Consider the following 21,134-nt stretch of genomic DNA (forward strand, 5'->3'; position numbering starts at 1 on the left):
TCCGATTCCACCGCTCCCTTGCCACCATTATTGGTCACCAAAAATTTCCTGGAAATTGAAAAAATGACGTGTGGTTTGTTAGGGTTTTCAGAGCTCTGAAAAAATGAGATCCGTTGATTAGTTACATCGATTTTCTCCAACATCCCCCCACAAATTCTCATCAAAGCTTCGATTTTTGAATCGTAGTATTAATTCGTGAAATTATTCGAGCATAATATTTTATCCAATCTACCCTGTCCTACAAATTAAATCTTCAAGACGTTCTTTCACAAACTTTAAACGCAATCACCTCGAAAACTGGTTTAAGCGCCGGAGGTACACATGTTATAGTTTTAAATTTAGAAACAAATGAGAATTTCCATCATTGTTAATTTATAGTAGGTATTTGCATTAAGGGAATCCTCTTTGATGCCATTAAGAGGTTAACAAGGAAGTTGATTTATAGCAACGTGGTTTCAAATTCAGAGACGAATACATTAAGAGTACGGCATCATTTATTCATTTCGTTGTCGTACTGGTCTCGTGGAGATGTTATAAGTATCTGCGCTTCTTTTCGTGCTGTATATGAATAGCAACTCGAAAACACTCCTCTATTTAAAGCCGAGTTCGAGAGTTTCTTTTTGGTTTTTCAATCATCTCAATGGAGCGATTATCAATACGTTGCATTTTAATAGTAATTCCTATCCTTTTCATGTTGCATCTTTGTCAAGCAAAAGGTAAGTGAAAATTATTATTATTACATATCATAATTCATTCATTCATGTATCAGCACACAAACAGTATTTTTACAAACTTATGTTAAATTTTAAGTATATCAAGTCCTGTAGATATTAGCTTGGACTTCAAATTGTAGAAATTTCGCAATTGTGACATACCTACCTATCTATTAAATAAAGCGCCTTCTCAAAAAATGAACGAAAAATACGTGAAAATCAAAAAAAAATATCTAGCCCGTTCTATGGCACCTAGAAAGCTATTTTTTTAAATATCGAAACCTTAACGTTTCTACAATATAGAAAAAATTATCAGACCAAAAAATTTTGAAGTTAAAGGGCCCAAATTTCGAGTTGAAATGGGTCTATTCAGCGCTTGAATTAGATGCATGGGTTGTTCGGGGGTGAAACAACCATGTGTGGTGAGACGAGGTAGCGAACTGTGTAGGACTGTAGGTAATTAGGTATAGTGTGAATGATTACTCATTTCGAAAAATGGTGAGATTTTAACATCATCAAGCGAAGTTATTTATCTAAGCCTATCCATCTATCCATCTAGTCTACAATTCACGAGGCAAAAAGTGTTCACCTACCAGGATTTTTTTGGGGACAAAAAGTGAGAGAGGGCAGATTGGCCCCACTGCCGAAGGTAGTGCTGACGTAACATATCCCTTATAGTAATGTAGGTAACGTGTATCGAGATAGGATTTTTGGGCATAAATTAACAAAATCACATAAATTCTTCCAATTTATGTGTACTTAGCAATTACGCTATTGGTACCCCACTAATAGGGGTGGAGACGTGACCATCTCAAGTTTCTTTATAATACTGATCTTCGCGCTGAAATCCTCAGTAGTAATTTGGCCGTTCTTACTCAAATGAAGAGTCTTTAGAGTCTTGTCTTCAAGTAATGTCGAACTGCAGTAAAGCAGGACTTCGCGGTTCTTACTATATACTCTGAAAAATGTCTTGTTTCTTGTTTCGATGATTCACGGTCGTCGGTTTGTATTCGAGACGTTGATAAAAATTATTCCATGGGATTTCCTTATTTGAGGAAACCATGGTAAAGTCCTTTTGTTTTCTCCATCTCGTTAGATGGTAAATAGCCTGCATAAATTGGTGAGATTAATTGTGCCTATTGTACGATTAATAACAAGTGAACCTTTTTGATATCTTGGGATGTATCCGGACATCACCAGGATAGGCAAAGAATTAAAATGCACCTCGTTTAGTTAAGTTCCATCGAACGCCTTAGTTATTGGTTAGGCACCCGTGAGAGATGGAAAACAAGTACAGTTGGTAGTAAGTGGTGAAATACACTTATTCATTTAGTTTAAGTTTAATATTTTTACCTTCGCATGGATTTCGAGCAAGGTGTCGTAATCCATGAAGATTAATATTTATGTTGTTTTCCAGTGTAATTTAATTACTAGCAAAACTACTCACTTTCGCATATCCTATTCTTCACAGGTGTTTAGGGTAAAATCTCAAGTTAGATTATTGTTTCGATTTTTATGATCTACGCCAACACACCCATGGCGAGATCATCGCAAATTAAATTCATTCTATTCATACTTTCTACTAGAATTAGAGAAAAATACGTATGTAGATGAATTTGTGTGTAAAATGTAAATATACCTTGTAAATAGAGCAGAGACTTATTTATTAGGTATTCTTTTTAAATGATGTGTAGGGCAGAGTAGAAAAACTACACCCTTCTGAGCTATCTAGGTATTGGCAAATATTCCCCGCCTAAGGAATATTTCTAAGTTTCACCACCATAGGTATAGGATCTTTTCCCCCCTATATCTCGTAGTCCCTCTTATCTGAACTATATCAAAAGTTTACCTTGCTTGACGTTAGTATCACTTCAGCATTTACAAAAATCACAAAAAAAATTTTTTCCCTTGCACATAGACATAGGGTGGGGGGAGGTGGAAAAGGGGTATTTTTTGACCTAGAAGGAGGACAAAAAATTCGACCGGGGATGGATAGGCTGGTGTCTTGGGATGCTGAAAATACAAAATTTTCTATCAGCCTCCAGCACAATCAAAAGTTAGGCAACCCTAAACGCAATTTTTGCCCATTTTTTGAGGTTTTTCCGCCCTAGTGCCTGTTGTATTCGGAGGGGACAATTTTTTCTCTCATATCCCGTTACATCTCACCTCTACCTTTCCAAAATCACCACATTCACGAAATTCGACTTGCACATTTCGTTGTAATTAATTTTCAAAATTGGGTAAATATGACTTTTCATAAAATACAAACTTCACAATTTTTTTTCAAAAGTGGCCGTGTGACCTATCAAAATGGGCTAAAATTTTGTGCTGAACTCAAAAATATCAACAGTTTTTGTGTTACTCCCTTCCCCCCTGTACTAACCCCATAAAACCTGAAAAACATCAAAATCACGTTTTTCCTATTTGTTCAGAATTAAATTTTCTTTCAAATGAGCTATATCATATAGATTTCACCCTCTCCCTCCTCCTTGAGAATCTACCCCCCTCTTTTCCGACCCAAAACAGAGGGATTCATGATAAACTTGCAAAAAAATAGAGATGGGAAATTTTTAAAATTCTTTGGAGGTACTGGAAAGGCTTTGGAAGCTTTTTCAATCGATTTTATGGTGTGAAAAGAGTGTTGCAAACCGGCCAAAAACCAGATTTTAGTTTCAAGTTTGATTACTTAAATAAAATTTTGATTAAGGTGTGTGTATCCACGATCGAAGGCTTAAAAAGTTGAAAAGCCGAAAGATTTAACAATTTGAAAAATTGTGATTTTAGCATAAAAAATTGTCACTCATTATATCAAGTTGAGTGAAAGTTTTAAAATTTATGTGGAATTTAGATTCAATAAGGACCAATTAATGGATGTTTTTTTTTTTGAACTAGGTACCTACATTCTAGCCAGAAAGCTCACAATAAAAGATCAAACTGCTGTATCAGGCTATCTGGACCTATACTAACACATTCACATACACCTAGGTAATTTGTTGCCAAAATGTTGATCTTGAGCCATTCACTATTTTCAATAAGTAAAAAATCCAAAAAAACTGACCTTTTGAGGGGGTTTTCACCCATTTTTGATCATTTTACACTGGTACCTATGAAAAACATTCAACAAGATGTTCGATATTTTCTGATGGTTCTTCATCTTCACCTTCCCCATCCCATTTTTTTGTCTTATAGTACAAACACCTACTGTACTCCTATTTTATCAGAATTAGCAAATATGAATAAATTTTGTGTCGAGAACGCACTTCACAAAGTGAGAAAAGAGCAATGAAATCTACAGTGTGATAGTTCATTTGAAAGGAAATCCAATTTTGAACAATTTTGCCGATTACAAATTTTTCATTAAGTACCTATTGGTCGATATTGTTCATCAAAAATGCAAAAATTATAATTGTTGACTCTTTGAGTTTCGGGATTCTTTGAGGCGCAAAGATTGCTTCAAACACAATTTGCGAATAACAAGTCATAGAAAAATGATCAAGGAACAACTTTTGTTTGAAAAATTTTCACGTACAACCAATTGATGGTCGGAAGGGGGGGAGTAGATTCTCAAGGAGGAGGGAGAGGGTGAAATCTATCCTGATATAGCTCATTTGAAAGAAAATTTAATTCTGAACACTTTTAGAGATTATCAGTTTTTCATTTTTTCGATATTTTCCCATAAAAATAGGAAAAACGTGATTTTGATGTTTTTTCAGGTTTTATGGGGTTAGTACAGGGGGGGGGGAAGGGGGTAACACAAAAACTGTTGATATTTTTGAGTTCAGCGCAAAATTTTAGCCCATTTTGATAGGTCACACGGCCACTTTTGAAAAAAAAATTATGAAGTTTGTATTTTATGAAAAGTCGTACTTACCCAATTTTGAAAATTAATTACAACGAAATGTGGCGGTCGAATTTCGTGAATGTGGTGATTTTGGAAAGGTAGAGGTGAGATGTAACGGGATATGAGAGAAAAAATTGTCCCCTCCGAATACAACAGGCACTAGGGCGGAAAAACCTCAATAAATGGGCAAAAATTGAGTGTAGGGTTGCCTAACTTTTGATTGTGCAGGAGGCTGATAGAAAATTTTGTATTTTCAGCATCCCAAGACACCAGCCTATCCATCCCCGGTCGAATTTTTTGTCCTCCTTCTAGGTCAAAAAATACCCCTTTTCCACCTCCCCCCACCCCATGACTATGTGCAAGCGAAATAATTTTTTTTTGTGATTTTCGTAAATGCTGAAGTGATACTAACGTCAAGCAAGGTAAACTTTTTGTCCCCAAAAAAATCCCGATAACATCGATTTCTAGAGCACTTTTTGCCTCGTGGATTGTAGACTAGTAGTCCTGAGGAACATTTCAAGCCCTTGTCATCAAAAAAAGTGGCCCCACTTACAAAATGGCGGCCATTTTGATTGACAGGTCAGCCGAAATCGCAGATTTTGGTTCCCAACATAGGACTTGCATGAAATTTTCAAAACATAAAAAGGTAGATCGAAAGATCAGGCAAAAATTCATCACCTGTCAGAATTTCGAGTGCTAAAATGCCTTTTTCGATTTTTGGTGAATTTTTGAAAATAAAATTTAGGCCAAAAATGAGGGAAAAAATCAGAATTTTGCCAAATTGACCAAGAAAGCTGAAATTTGTGATACGCCTTATTTTCGACACGCCAAATGGATTGGAAACTCTTTCAAACCGTTTTGAGCCGTTCTGGAGCCTCCAGTAGATTTTTGAAACTAGAAATTCCCACATAATTTCATCAAATGGAGTTGGAAAGCCGAAATTCATTCTGCAAACTAATTTCAATACGCTACAATCCTTTTTTTTCAAAATCGCGTTGTCCTTTTTTTTGAAATCGCGTTGTGCTTTTTTTCTCGAAATCGCGTTGTGCTTTTTTTAAAAAAATCTTTGTGTTCTGCTTTCAAAATCCCAATCACTTTTTTTTCAAAGATGCCTTGTGCTTTTTTTGAAAATCGCGTTGTGCTTTTTTTCTCAAAATCGCGTTGTGTTTTTTTTTCAAAATTGCGTTGTGCTTTTTTTCCAAAATCGTGATGTGCTTTTTTTCCGAAATCGCATTGTGCTTTTTTTTTCAAAATCGCGTTGTGCTTTTCTTTCCAAAATCGCGCTGTGCTTTTATTTCCAAAATTGCGTTCTGCCTTTTTTCAAAATCGCGTTGTGCCTTTTTTCAAAATTTATTGCGTTTTGCCTTTTTTCAAAATCGCGTTGTGCCTTTTTTCAAAATCGCGTTGTGCCTTTTTTCAAAATCGCGTTGTGCTTTTTTTCAAAATCATTATTGCGTTCTGCTTTCAAAATCCCAATCGCTTTTTTTCAAAGTTGCGTTGTGCTTTTTTTTTCAAAGTTGTATTGGGATTTTTTTTGAAATCTCGTTTTATTTTTGAAATTTGCGTTGTGCTTTTTTTCAAAATTGTGTGGTGTTCTTTTTTTTCAAAATTGCAATTGGGATTGTGCGTTCCTAGCTAAGGAGGCCACGCACACTGTTACATACCTACAGCTGCGCTTTGTATAGGTTTTTTTTGAGATGTAACCTTAGACCTATTACTTACTCCCGAGGTGCAAAATGTTGTGAAAATCTCAATTTTTAAAAATGTACCTTACCGAAAAGAGTGGATGCTTCAAAACTGCATAAACGGTTCGAAACAGTTCCCAGCAGTTTCAAAGTTTTTTTTTTTTTTTTTTTAATTTTGTAAAATTTGAAACATGAACTCTACCAGCTAGCCATTATTTATAAGAAGAAAGTTTTGTGAAAACTTTGAATTCCGGAACCCTACATACTCATAAGTTCTTTGTTAATTGTGATAAATACACTCAAATTCTATATTATTATAGAAGACAGAAAACGTGGAAATCCCTGCAACACGCACTTTGATTGTTCCAAGGCAAGAGAGATTATTAACGCTGAACGAACTATGCCATGTGCTAATAGACATGGATTATGGATATATTATTTTGAAGTACGTTGCAATTTGACAGATAATATTCTGACCATTGATAATCCGTCTCTACCATCTCAGGTAATATGGAATAAAAGTTTAGTAGAATAGGTATAATTTTCATAAGTCATAAGATACCTAATTTAATTTGTGTCAAATTCATGAAACTTCAGGGCTGAACTGAATAGGGTGCTTGAAAAATGTCAGATTGCATACTTTCAAAGAATTTTGTATTTTGAAATATTTTCTTTTCAAAATTAAGCGACTAACAAGCATTGGCGGACTGGGTCGGTTAGAGGCCCTTATGGCAGATGCACTGAATGAGGCCCTCAAAATTTTATCCCCTCCCCCTTAACAATCTTTCTCGTCCTGTCAAATGGTCACTAAAAACTTCCGGAAGCGTGAGTTCAAAACTGAATTTTTGACCAATTCCCAAATTACAGAAAGATGTGAAAAAATAAAATCTTCACAGAACTCATTTTACCTACAAAGATCAGTTTTTTTCGGCAAGATAATTCGTCTGGTGTGTTTAAACGATCACTCGACGGGAAAACAATCGAAATTTGACCTTTCTTGAACCACTAGCGTCCAGCCAGAAATTTCAAATTTCTCCGGATGGGCCAAAACTTGAGTACCTTTTTCGGTTTTTGTGGTTAATGCAATATACTGTTTGATGGTAGAAAATTTGTGGACCAGTTGTTACTAAATCAGCTACTTCAAAACCAATGCCAAGTTCCAAGAATTCCACTGGAATACAAATAGCTTTACAAAGTAAGTCTAACGCGAGTTCCATAGGGGGCCAGGGGCGAAACAAGAGGTAGTGGGGGACGTTCCACCGCCCCTATGCTTTAACAGGTGGAAAGTCGGCAAAAAATGGGGAAAATTTCAACAAAAAAAAATGAAAGAATCGGCAAAAATCAAAAATTGTTGGTAAAATTGAAATAGTCGCCCTATCGCCAATTTTCCTAGCATTTTGCTAGCAAAGCTGGGCAATTAGCATCAGTCGCATTCCACTGGTGTTATGCTAGCATGAGGTGAGCTAGCGTGATGCTAGCATCTAGCTGGCACAATACCATTCTGGGATAGCATTTCACTTGCATTAGTACGCTGCTAGGTTCATGTTAGCATTCAAATGTTAGCATTTTTCTGGCATAAGTATGCTAGTTTCATGCTAGCACACACGCCCTAAAATTTTATTCGCATTTTGCTTGCTCTATATTTCACCTTTTTTTGTGATTTTAAGACGTAGGGTGCCACAAAGAAGTCGGTACTTGTAGAAATGAAAATGAAAGAATAAGACAAACAAGAAAAACGATTTTCATCCACCATTTCTTCACAATTGTCAGTCTGTTGAGCCTTTTTCAGGCATTTATGGCCTAGAAAAATGTCAAAAATCTATAAAAAAAAAACAGCAACAAAACATAACAAAATATTCCATATTACCAGTACGGTAAGTATGTGAAAATTTGAACGCCAAAAATATACTTAGGTACTTTTTTTTTCTTTATAAAAAACAACTCACTTGAAAAGTAAATTATGAAATAAGTAGGTATATGAGAAAATCATGGTTCTTTTTTGTCATATACTTCGTGTGACACATGCAATAGTATGTTTTCGATATCGCTGAACACGAATATTGCCTTAGTTTTTCGAATCGACTTCACCCATGGCCCCCAGAACCTCCCCCAATAGGTAAAAGTCCAAAAAAATTGTTGGGGGCCGTGGATGGGGTCCAATCACAAATCTGACGTCATATTCGTGTTCAGCGTCGCCGAAAACATACAATTCGATATATCACATGCCCCAGATTTTCTTTTGAAAGTTTCACCCAAAATTGTGGGTGGGGGTGCTCCCCCTCCGTCAAGAGTTCCATCTCGAAACCTAAATATTTTGAAAAAGTATCAAAATGTACATCTACCTATGGAAATTTTTTCAAAATTTTAAATGGTAGCTCCCACTTACAGCGCTATTTTGAAATTTGAACTTTCAAATTGAAAGTTCAACTTTTATCAACTTTCAACTTTTGAAAATTTCAAAATACTTGAAAAGTTCATAATTCAATGCCCTTTCGAACTGCGAAATCAGTTTTGATCAATGTATCATAGTTTTGGAGGAATGGGCTGCTGAAGTTGAGTACCTCGAGACAATGTGAAAATAATGGAAGCCCCCCCACCCACCACCTGAGGGGACTGGGACCAAACTGATTGCGGATTTCTTACTTACTGGGTCAACTGGGTGGGTAGATATTGTAAAAAAAATTTGAGCAAAATCGAAGGACATGACCCAAAAACGTTGGTTGAGTTGACATGGAATGACCCATCCCAGAATGGTATTGTGCCAGCTATAGATGCTAGCATCACGCTAGCTCATGTGTGCTAGCTCACCTCATGCTAGCATAACACCAGTGGAATGCGACTGATGCTAATGATATGCCAGCTTTGCTAGCATAATGCTAGGAAAATTGTCAATACGGATGTGTTCTAATCTTTTAATTCACAAACTCCGTTTATTCGGCAAACTTGGTATTGTCCCCGCAAAAATATGCTTAATTTCGCCCCTGACCCTGTCCTAAGACGGCGCACTTTTTTTTCCGAAGCCTGATACTCCTAATGCAAATTTTCTCGAGGACAATCATTGCAAAGCTATTTTTCAAATGCGAGAAGGGCTTAATCCTGATGGTGATGGTATCAAAAAAATGTAGAAAGTTCAGGGAATCAAACGATTTTTCAACATTTTGTCTTCGTTCATTTTTATGCTTTATGCTAATGCCAGTGTGGGAACTTTACTTTTTGAGTGTCCTCGTACGCTCCCACGCCATTCACCTAAATCTACCCGTTTTCGTGGCGGCAATCCGCATTTGCGACTGCGCCGTCATTGTACTTGTTATCTATAGGTATGTACATAGGTTGACAGAAAGCAACTGCAACCAAGGTCGGCATTTCCATTCCCTTTGACCTAGAAACTTGATTAAAAAAGCATTCTAAAGCTCAAAGTATTTCCTATGACATACTAAAATCTCAAGTTGCTGACGCGCGTGGAAAAAAAGAGAGCGTTTCGCGCGAGGCGTGTATGGTTTGACCCTGCGGATTTTCAAAAACTGGTTTAATTCCATAACCGCGCGCTCTAAGGGGAAAAATAAAAAACCATGTTGTAGCGCTAGCGCATTCCTTGAGGAACACCAGGCTGAAATTTCACAAGGGTGGTGTGAATACAACTCAAGAAACAGCCAGACTCACAACACGTGCTCGAGTAAAAAACGTGCTTTTTTTGCGGAATTGAATTGCATTTTGGTGATATGGAGATAATGGCTGATGAAACTGATTCGGAGGTTAAACGCAATCAACGCGCGGTAATGAAGTTTTGTCATTTACTTGGTTACACTTTTACTAAAACATATGATTTAATGAGGCTTGCGTATGGTGCTAAAACAATGTCAGATCCACTATTTTCCATTGGCATCAGCGGTTAAGCGAGGGCTGTAAGTCTGTCGAGTTGATCCCTCACAGAGGGAGACCTGCAACGAAATCAACTGAACGGAATGTCAACACAGTCCATTTCCTAATTCTAGAAGATCGTTCCCTTACAGTCAGAGAGATAGGTGCAATTATGGATATGTCCAGGGAGACAGTCCGTACAATCCTAAAGGATGAATTGAAAATGCAACGTGTTTCTTGCTGCTGGGTCCCTCATCACCTGACCACTGAGCAGCTCCAAAAACGTGTACAGGTATGCCGTAAATGGAAAAAAATGCTGAGAGATCGCACCACGGGAGTAATAAGGTCACATCTCAAAAAAAAATTGATTTTGATGTTTTTGCATTTTTGGGGTTTGTATGACCCCCCTCAACCAAAAACTACACTTTGAGTTGGGTACATTATCTAGTTCTTGTAAAAAACGCAAATGGCCTAACTCAAAATCTCAACAACATTGCAAGTTGTTTGGAGTTATAAGGGTACATCTCAAAAAACTCCACCTTTTTTGAGCAAATTCCGTACATACAAAGTGTTAACAAATAGTTTTGATTGTTTTGAATGTTTGCCAGTTAGAAATAGTCACAAGGAGTGCATTTTTTATTGGTTTGTACCAAATGGAAAATTTTTTTTTAATTGATCACTTTTCCGAAAAATGAATTTGCACACATCATGAAATTTTAGTTTTTTGAGAAAAACTCAAAAACTAAGCACTCTAGAAAAAAACTAACGACACTATGTCGATTGGAAATTTAATTCTCTACAACTTTGCTGACATGAAATTTTTTTTGGACGCTTCCTTTTGTCTCCACATCAACTTTAATGAAAGGTTATAACTCAAAATGTTTTCCAAACATTGAAATATTTCCTCTTTAAGATTTTATTTTTCAAAATGTTCTTATGCTAAATAAAGGTAGGATACCAGATCTTTAAAATGAGGTGCTATTCATTCCTCACAATTAATTATAAGTTGATGAAAATAATGAATTAAGTTAAAAAAAAAAAGAAAATCACTCTCCTATAAAATTTCACTTTTTAGAGATGTGACCTTATTACTCCCGAGGTGCGAGATGATCCTAATTTTTTATCGAAGGTTATTACGTGCGGTGAAACATGGGCATACCATTACGATCCCCTGACCAAGCTGGAAACTGCCAGCTGGAAGCACGAAGGTTCTCCACGCAAGAAAAAAATTTGTCAAGCCAAAGCGGTCAAAAAAGTTATGTTAATAGCGTTTTTTGATTGTCAAGACCTAGTTCATTCTCACACCGTGCCAAATGGCCAAACGATCAATGCCTCCTATTACTGTGAGGTCTTAACAGCACTGAGAGAACACATTAGAAAAAAATGTCTGGACCTAGAAAAAAGCTGGATCCTTCATCAGGATAATGCGAGGCCGCACACCACCAAATTCACTACCAATTTCCTTGAGAAGTGGAAAATTGAATTAATGCCACATCCCCCCTATTCTCCAGACCTCACCCCTTGCGACTTTTGGTTTTTTCCAAGTGTAAAAGCTCATATCCGCAGCAAGCAATTTGAAAGTGATGAAGCTGTGATCAGCGCTTGTCATCAATTTTTTAGGAACCTCACAGCCAACGATTACACAAAAACTTTCGATAAATGGGTCAAGAGATGGCAGGAATGTATCGTAAATAAAGGTCAGTACTTTGAAAAACTGTAAAACGCTTGTAAACTTATAAAAAATAAATGATTTTTAAAGTGAAAAAAAACTGTGTTTTTTTCCAGAGGGTCAAACCAAGCATGCCTCGCTCCAAACGCTCTCATTTTTTTCCACGCGTGTCAGTGACTTGAGATTTTAGTATGTCATAGGAAATACTTTGAGCTTTCGAATGCCTTTTTAATCAAGTTTCTAGGTCAAAGGGAACGGAAATGCCGACCTTGATTGCAGTTGTTTTCTGTCAACCTATGTACTAATTCTAATTGTAAGTATCTATCAATTTATGAATGAACAAGAACACTAATGAAAGAATTGTGTAGCACATTAAAAAATATCGAGATGACATTTTGCTATGATACTTTCAGTCATTACTTTTAGTAATAAAACCTATTATTTGAATGAGCTTCCGGTGAAAAATTACAACTACTTAAGTATCGAATTTGTAAACAAGAAAACTTACATTGAAAAGTCAAGGATGTAAAACACAAGAACTGTGTGCAGTTGGTTTTTATTACACCAGCATTGCCAGTTGCCGGAAATCTGAATTGCGCCGTCTTAGAACAAAGTCCCCTACTGCATAAAAAAGGTAAAACTTACATTTCCATGTAACAGTAACTACACTACGACCATTCAAGAAATTCACATACTAACCATAGTTCTGCTCAAAATTCAACTAATTTCTTCTTGTCTTTTTTTAAACTTAAGCACATGGTGATTTTCTTATTTAGAATGCCAAGAGTACGGAGAACATCGATATGTATATGAATGGGATCGTCCCCAATTGCCGGATGAAGAAGGATGCTACCAAAAAAATATGGTCAGGTGTACAAATCCGCTACCATTGTATCAAAAACCGCCAGCAAAAACTCAAGAATTTCATCATATGGTTCAAAATTTTTATCTTATATGAAAATAGGCTATATTCGAAAGTTTCAATACCATCCCGCTTAAGCATATTCTCTACCTCTGCAAAAACGTTTGAAATATGACGCCGATTTGTTTGCTATTTTCAGCGTTCGTTCATAAGACTGCGTGTGATCGAGTGAACGAATTTATAGTCCTACTTCTGTTCCCGCAACCCCCTCCCTTCTGAACTTTGGGCGCAGATTTCTCCGTGAATTTTCAAAATTCTTTCTTTTTTTCCACCAATGCTAATATTTTATAATTGAAAGCGCGGGTATGTAGCCATATTTTCAAGTTTAGCTTTTCTAACGGAGATCTGAGCATCATTTCATTAGTACCTCCATTCAATTCCCAATGATGGCCATTAAATGACAGAAATCAAAAATATCGGACATACCCACGCTTTTAAATGTTTTCTGAGTAAAATAAACCAAACTCCACGAAAATCCGTACAATGGTTTTTGCACAATCCCTGACCAAAGCTCGCAGTTTTCATCAAAATTGTTATGAATAACAGAGGTAGAGAATATTACCCTTAATGTGTTGATGTGTTATTTATCATTAATTTTATACAACCAATGATATTGAAGCAAGTACCAATCAAGGGCATATTTCAACATGTTAACTGGGTGCCACTAGTGCGACTCGTTCATACTGGCGTACGAGCCTTGTACAAACATGCCGCATGTTCCAGACAAACTACTAGGTACTCGAATTGTTTCTACTCATATCTGACTCAGATTCCTTTTCTTCAAAATGAAGTAACATATGATGTTTTTTGGAACAGCGCTTGCAATTGGGCGACTTGCGACATTCACTCGTTTTGTGGTTGGCATAAAAACAATTACCACAGATATTTTTTGTCTTCAAAAATTTATATCGCTCTTTAGGCGACTTGCTTTTAAACGTCTCACAATCGATTAACAAATGCTGCTTGTCACAACAAGCACACTTTCGCCTCATCGCCTTGTTGTCAGCTGCATGACTATCACCTTGCCACTGACTTTGGGGTGACTTTGATTTCGTCTCATCTATAGACACTGGACCTGTCCGCTTCGCGGAGTAAGACAACCAACGGTCAGCCATCTTGCCAAAAAAACCTGTGTAGAGCTAATTTCTCCCGCTGAGTGCTCTTGGCTGCGCTGCTGTCGATTTCTTGAACAAACTACATGCAAAATACAGCGCAGCCAAGAGCACTCAACGGGAGAAATTGGCTCTACACAAAACTCACTACCGTCCCTTTCCCCCGTTGCCTGCGGATTGAAGTACAGCGCAGCCAAGAGCACTCAGCGGGATAAATTATCCATACACAAACTTTCTTTACCATTTCCATTCCCCTCGGCCTGCAGTTGGTTGTCTTACTCCGCAGGTCCAGTGTCTATAGTCTCATCGCTCACTGCAGTAGTGAGGCTTGTACACTTGTTTTGAGATGCATTGCTACGTTGAGATGCCTTTACAATATCAGAAGGATGTCTCGTTATAGATGCGCGATTCTCCAGGAATGATTTCAAGAGTTCCAAGAAGGAAATTTCATATTAGTTGTTAACCAGCGTTGTGAAAACGTTATTTTAACAAAAATGAAAAACAAAAAAAAAACGATATTTTTGAGGTTCATGGAGACATAACGTTAAACGAAAACGTTAAATATATAATAACGATATTTATCATAAAACGAAATCCATTTCGTTTTTTTTCGTTATCAATTTATTAGTTTTCTGCATATTTTTCATGTTTTCAATTTGTTTTAATGTTGCTCTTTTCCTAATTTTTTTTCTAAATTCACTGAAATTGGCCAAATTTGAGGAAAATGAAGAATAACGAAAAAAAAAACGTTAAACAAAACGAAAACGTTATTTTTAATAACCAAACAAAACGTTATATAGGTAACAAAAACGTAATTGTTTTAAATGTGAAAAAGAAAACGAAAAACAAAAACAAAATCATTTCGTTTTCACAACGCTGTTGTTAACATCTTCTCAAATTCAGTATACGTCGTCTCGTCTAGTTTTTCAGATACAATATAGCACAAGATCTGACCCCATTTATCCAAATCTTCTCCACACTCCTTGAGACCCTTCAGAGCTCTATTCACATGCGCCCACAAATTATATATTTCATCTTAGTCCAGGAAAGTTGAAACTAAAAATTACTGAATTATGACAAAATTGTTAGCAAAGATTTTACTGTTGGAATATGTTTATAAGGTCCCTAGAAGTAAAACCGTACAACTTCCCCCACCCAACCGGGTGTGGGTTCCCCCCAGAGTGGATCTTAGCCCCCCAAAATCAGTTTTTCGCAATTTTCTCCTCCGCATTGCATTTTAGCGAAAAATATGTTATTAGATAAAAGAATCTACGTCAAATTTCCGATCTAATGATGTATCAACTTCCCCTGTATGTTCAAAGGGAGCGGAACCACAACCATTCAAAAAAGGGGGGTTTCCTGAAAAATGCAAAAAGGCTATAGGCGTCTAAGAGTGGTGAAATGGTCCCCAAAAGCGTTTGAGTTGATATCATCATAAAAGGTGGGTATGATGGAGAAACTTCCGCATAAAAAATTCCAGATCCACACCCCCTCCCCTTTTTGGGGAACCCCCCTTTTCTGAAATTTCAATATCATTTTCCTTAGCCCCATTTTACCGGATTTTGAAAATTTTTCAGTATAGTATCTCCACAAAAATTTTCAACCCTCTCCCCTCATATTTACCCCTCTCCATCGTACCCACCTTCTATGATGATATCAACTCGAACGCTTTCGGGGACCATTTCACCACTCTTAGACGCCTATAGCCTTTTTGCATTTTTCAGGAAACCCCCCTTTTTTAAATGGTTGTGGTTCCGCTCCCTTTGAACATACAGGGGAAGTTGATACATCATTAGATTGGAAATTTGACGTAGATTCTTTTATCTAATAACATATTTTTCGCTAAAATGCAATGCGGAGGAGAAAATGGCGAAAAACTGATTTTGGGGGGCTAAGATCCACTCTGGGGGAGAACCCATACCCGGTCGGGTGGGGGAAGTTGTACGGTTTTACTTCTAGGGACCTTATAAACATATTCCAACAATAAAATCTTTGCTAACAATTTTGTCATAATTGAATTCCTGTTCTCCTGGACTATCTGAGTTCTTAATTCACCTTATGGAAAACAACTGATCGAAGTGCTTTCTTGTGATCTTTTTAATGTCACAATAAGTAGTTTGTACTAAACACCACGCCTCATCATACCCTTTGTCAGTCAAAGGAGTATCAAGCACTAACTCAGCCGCCTCCCCTATCATTGCACCTTTCAAATAATAAAGTTTTCGCACCTTTGAGATGCTCGCCTCTTCGTGTACTAAATTTCGGAACAATGCATAAAACTCTAAGAAATTCTCAATAGTGCCATCAAACTTTGGCAGGTCTATTTTTGGCAATTTAATAGATTGCTCGGAGTTACCTACCAAACTACCATTCAAAGTGGAGTTGATAAGCGACTTGCAAGTCTTTTGCGCCTCAAATTCATTAACATACACATTCGCTTTTGCCAATAACGGCATGACTACTTTTTTGACAGTATCAAGGTCAGACATAACAGTATCTTCACCCTTTTTCACGTCATCTTCTGTTTTGGCATTAGATGCCAGTAAAAATCCACGGTTAGCAATCGATTTAAGCACCTTATACTCGGATGTCAGCTCATTAATAGTAATTTTCACCTGAGTAACATTTTCAACTGAGTAGGACACAGTAATGAGTTTTTTAAGCGACTCACCTACCTTATTAATACATCTAGCAACATAATAACTACTCTTATCGTAATCAAACGCCTCGCCTTTCTCTCCCATCATTAACGATGAAAAATATGCAAATAACGAACGAATTTGAGTCAAAGGAGCTCCGAAAACGACTAATTTGAGCCAAAACAGCTCCGAAAACAACTAATTTGAGCCACAATAGCTCCGATTACGAATTATTTGAGTCACAATAGCTCCAAATACACGCAAAAACGTTCTAAAATCACTCATTTATTCGAGGAGTCCCTGTTCAGGCGCCATCTTGTTTCTAGCAAACACGCGAATCGTAGGGTGAGTGATTAAAAAATAGGCGACTCCTCGAATAGAAAAAAACCCATATATGTATTTACACAAAAATACAAGAAAAAATATGTACATAAAAATAGCTTGATAGCAAGCCATACGAGTAGATGCAGAAAAAATACATCGTCAGTTTCCAATACAAGGGTTCTATGTCCATGTTTTTTCCCCCTAGGTTTTAAACGTTTCGGGTACGGTTATAGTAGGTCTAAAGTAGGTACCTACTCATCAAAAAAATAAAAAATGTGGTTTGACAAACAAAATTTTTTATTATTTTGATGAGTACCTACTTAAAGACCTACCATAACCATACTCGAAACGTTTAAAACCTGGGGGGAAAAAAACATGGACATAGAACCCTTGTATTGGAAACCGACGACATGTTCCCAAGTGGAAGAAAAAATAGGTACATAATAATACCTAGAAGAATGATTCTTGCCTCGTAACTACTCTATCTACAAGGGGGTGGGGTGTGGCTAGAAAGCCAGAAACTACTCGATCTGGTAGGGTAATACCTACTCACACAACCTATCAACTAGATAGGTAAAGAGATAGCTACTCCAATAGGTATGAAAACCTACAAGACTCTACATGTAAAAATAAAGTACATATTTTACACCAACAAATAGTCTGCATACTATCTCATTACCCCCAGTAAAATTAAAAAATCCTGATCTATAAATAATTTTTACTCTCACTATTTGAAAATAGTTAAGAGGTTTTTTTCACATATTATGTAGGCTTATCGTAACTCGTAATGCTTGGTGATTTTCAAAAAATTCAATCTTGAAAAAAAATGGAACTGCACAAACCATTTTCCAACTGCACAGCTTTTTTTTGAAGCTGCACAAAATGTGCGGAGCTGCATGTTACAGGAAGCCCTACGAAAACTTTCATGGTTAGAATTGTTGACTATAAAATATTTTGTAGTTACTATGCCTAGTTGACTATAGTCAATCATGGTTTTTTTCTGTATGGGTAAACACTCGTAACACTTCCTCATTAATCTGTTACCAGTACGATTGTAAGTTATATAAACAATTAAACACGTCAATTGGAATATTTGGCAATAACCCTTACCAATTAGAATATTGGTTTCAGTGTCGTTGATTCAGTTTTCAAGTAAACGATCGTTGAAAGTTGATCTGTTTCACGTCTCAAGAATTTTGTGTCTTCTGTACAAGTGTAAAAAATCCTAACTGAACGCATGATTGCAAATCACCACCTTAAACAATGAAAAGAAAGCTCTGCTAATCTACTGCTTTAAACAATTACTGCTTGAAGTGCGTTGTGGTAACTAGGGTTGGATAAAAATTGGGATTTTTAGGGACAAGGAATAATGGTTTCTTAGGAGTGAAGTATAAATAGGTATACACGTTTGGATTCATAAGAGAAGATAGGAAAATGGATAGAATGAGACTTAGGGAAATAGGATCGAAATGTAGGAAGAAGAAACCTCCTAGTGACCACATAACTAACTATGGTAATCCGATTCCATTCGAAATAAAATAATCTTCTCCTACATGATAAATAAAAGATTTTGTAACAATAACCAAGAAGTTACGAGCATAGCTCGTGAGTAAATTTATTTCAAAGATACATACAACGTATGATTCATTATATTTCGTGTAGTTCCAAATGGGGTTCAAAAAAGGATCTCTCAATCGAGATATATCATTAAATTTAGTAGGTAGGTAAACTACCTTTCACGATTCATAATGGAACCATATCGAGGAAACTAATCTAAATAAAAAGTCTTCAATCAGACTATCTCATATTTACAATTAGGTATTTCAAGTGGTAATTTAATTATTACATATCTAACCTAATGAAAAGGGGGTTCTTTACTTCTCACCACATATTGATCACCTGCACCTCAGTGCTCTGGCTTTTAAGCAGCCATCTCAGGAACAACCATATCGAAGAGAGAATATTCACGAACCAACTTCACGATAATTCAAATAAAGTTCAAGACAAATCTTTCAAATCATTGTAATGCCGAGATAAACTTTTACATTACACAAATCATTATGGTAAATCAAAATACTTCCAAATTAAGTTATATCAAAAAACACAATGAACGCATAAAACACACGTCTATACATATTTCAATCATAAATCATAACTCATAAGTTAGTTGATCCGTTTTCTAACGTATTTCAATTTCAAAAAAGAACCAAACAGAATCAACTAACGAACTCTAGTATCGTCTTTCTTTACTCATCGGAATCCTATATAGGTAGTTAGATAGGTATCTATACCACAGCGTGAACAGTAAATCAATCAGTTAACTGCTTGAAACAGCAATTTGAATTTTACTGGATTTATCAGTAAAATTGGATACTGATTGTAATTGTAACAGTTGAATGATTGAATTCAACTGTTGGAGGCAGCCAGATTAACTGCTTAAGGGTAGTTCGACAAAATTTAATATTTACTTAATAAAACAGTAATGAAAATTGAAATTGACTGTTTCAAATTTGGAGAGACTGATTTGTCTTTTTGTACAGGCTCTGATTGGTTATGGAAAAGAATTAAAGAATGTTTCATGGGATTGCGACGGCGCTTTAATCAGCGAAAAATTTGTCATGAGTTCCGCACATTGCAGTGAATCCGCATTGTTAGTTGAAAGTTTCACTTCAGTACATGTCCAATCACGTAAAGTGCCCTAATTGAACGCACAAGTACGAGATAATGTTGACTTTTTTCATCTTTTTTTTTCAGGGGACCGCCACAATGGGTTTTACTGAAAGACGTGGTCTTTGGTTTACTAGAAGGATATATGCCCAAATCAAAAGTTTATAGCATTGTCAAAATTCACGTCCATTCAAATTACAAGTCATCGTCGTTTCATCACGATATTTCGCTTATTGAGTTGAACACCACTGTCACATTCAGCCCTTACCTGAGGCCAGCTTGTCTGCATACCCCAACTTCTGATATACCCCGTGACCGTAATGCAGTCATTACTGGCTGGGAAAGAACAGGCATAGGTATAAAATATTACAATGCAAACCTTATATTACGTAGTAATTTGATTTTCATTTCATAGCCGAACAAACCAGCAACACTTTACTGGTAGCGGGTGTAGAAATAGTAGATCACCATGAATGCGAAGCATCATTTAATGGAAATGCCACCAAGTTAACACGCGTTTATGATTCAAGTACCATGATTTGTGGTCGAGATGCATACGCAGGACAGAGCTGGGATTGTCGATCATTTGAAGAGAGCCACATCAAGGTAATACTTACATATACTTTGAGCCGAAGGAGAAGAGTTTGTTTTCTGCCTTCAGGCACACAAGAACAGGAGCAAAACTAATTTTTGTGATTTGTTTTGAAACAGGCTGATTCTGGAGGTGTGTTACAAATTCCGTTGCGAGATGAAATTTGCCAATGGAACATCATAGGAATCGCATCATTTGGTACTGGAATTTGCCAACATAACAAATATCCGGGAATGTACACCAAAGTGTCGCATTATGTAGATTGGATCCAGAGTGTAGTTTGGCCTTCACAATAACAAATAACTAGATAACCTCCTAGTCCTACCGGCAACAAATCTCTAATAGACATGAATATTTATGGCTGTAACAGCTTTTCAGCTATTCAGCTATTCAGTTATTCATTATTCATATTAAAGATATCTATAAAAGTTATTCAAAAATCGTTTTAAAAATTGTTACCTATACAGAATCTGAAGCAATGTTTATTGGTTACCTATCAGCCAAAATTTTCAATATCCATTAGAAATACTCTTACCGAGTCTTATGATAGCTAAAATATACCTATCAAAATCAGACTTATTCAGTAATTTTCTAACAAATCTACATCCAATAGATGCCTAATGAATACGAGTTCATCGAATTGTTGATATTTTCACACGAATGTTGCAATTATATTTTGTAAATTGTAATTAGTGTATAAAATAATGAATTGTTTCATTTTATTTTTTATCGTATTTAGGTATTTATTTTTATTGTGTACAAATTTTGGAGAAAATATTTCCATGCATCGTGGTTTTATTTTGTTTTATTGTAGATTATGAAGAGTAATTAAATTCTTCGTAATTATTCGGTGGTCTTATTATTGTTGGTATTTTACGGCGTGATCTGTCGTTTGAATTTATCAGTTTGTGATGGTAAATATGGTTGGAGGGCCTTCGTTGTTCCTGGAAATTGTCCAAATGAATTAAAATGTATTGAAATTTGGTTTGAAAATGCTGCGGATTACGTATATTTTTGTGATATTTACAACCATCAACTTTTATTGATGAGATTCGAAATACCTTTGAGGGTACAAAGCCTCAATATTTTGGTCAAAATATTAATAAAAAATC

At 36.2% G+C, this 21,134-nt stretch overlaps 1 protein-coding gene across 4 annotated transcripts; it reads left to right on the forward strand.

Moving 5' to 3' along the window:
• Nucleotides 1-394: 394 nt before the first annotated feature.
• Nucleotides 395-20,868, forward strand: LOC135842513 (serine protease Hayan-like). Of its 4 annotated transcripts, none has more exons than XM_065360007.1 (8): nucleotides 395-716; nucleotides 6,560-6,744; nucleotides 7,344-7,434; nucleotides 12,543-12,700; nucleotides 19,304-19,413; nucleotides 19,518-19,786; nucleotides 19,846-20,036; nucleotides 20,142-20,868. In XM_065360007.1, the coding sequence occupies exons 1-8, from the start codon at nucleotides 641-643 to the stop codon at nucleotides 20,316-20,318; spliced, it is 1,257 nt and encodes a 418-aa protein (XP_065216079.1). In that variant the 5' UTR covers nucleotides 395-640; the 3' UTR covers nucleotides 20,319-20,868. The 4 variants fall into 4 exon arrangements, with proteins under 4 accessions (XP_065216079.1, XP_065216080.1, XP_065216081.1 ...); XM_065360008.1 differs by having other exon boundaries at nucleotides 6,560-6,684; XM_065360009.1 differs by having other exon boundaries at nucleotides 6,704-6,744.
• Nucleotides 20,869-21,134: the final 266 nt, after the last annotated feature.

The sequence above is a fragment of the Planococcus citri genome, chromosome 4 (assembly GCF_950023065.1).
Source record: "Planococcus citri chromosome 4, ihPlaCitr1.1, whole genome shotgun sequence".
NCBI classification, from domain to species: Eukaryota; Metazoa; Arthropoda; class Insecta; order Hemiptera; family Pseudococcidae; genus Planococcus; species Planococcus citri.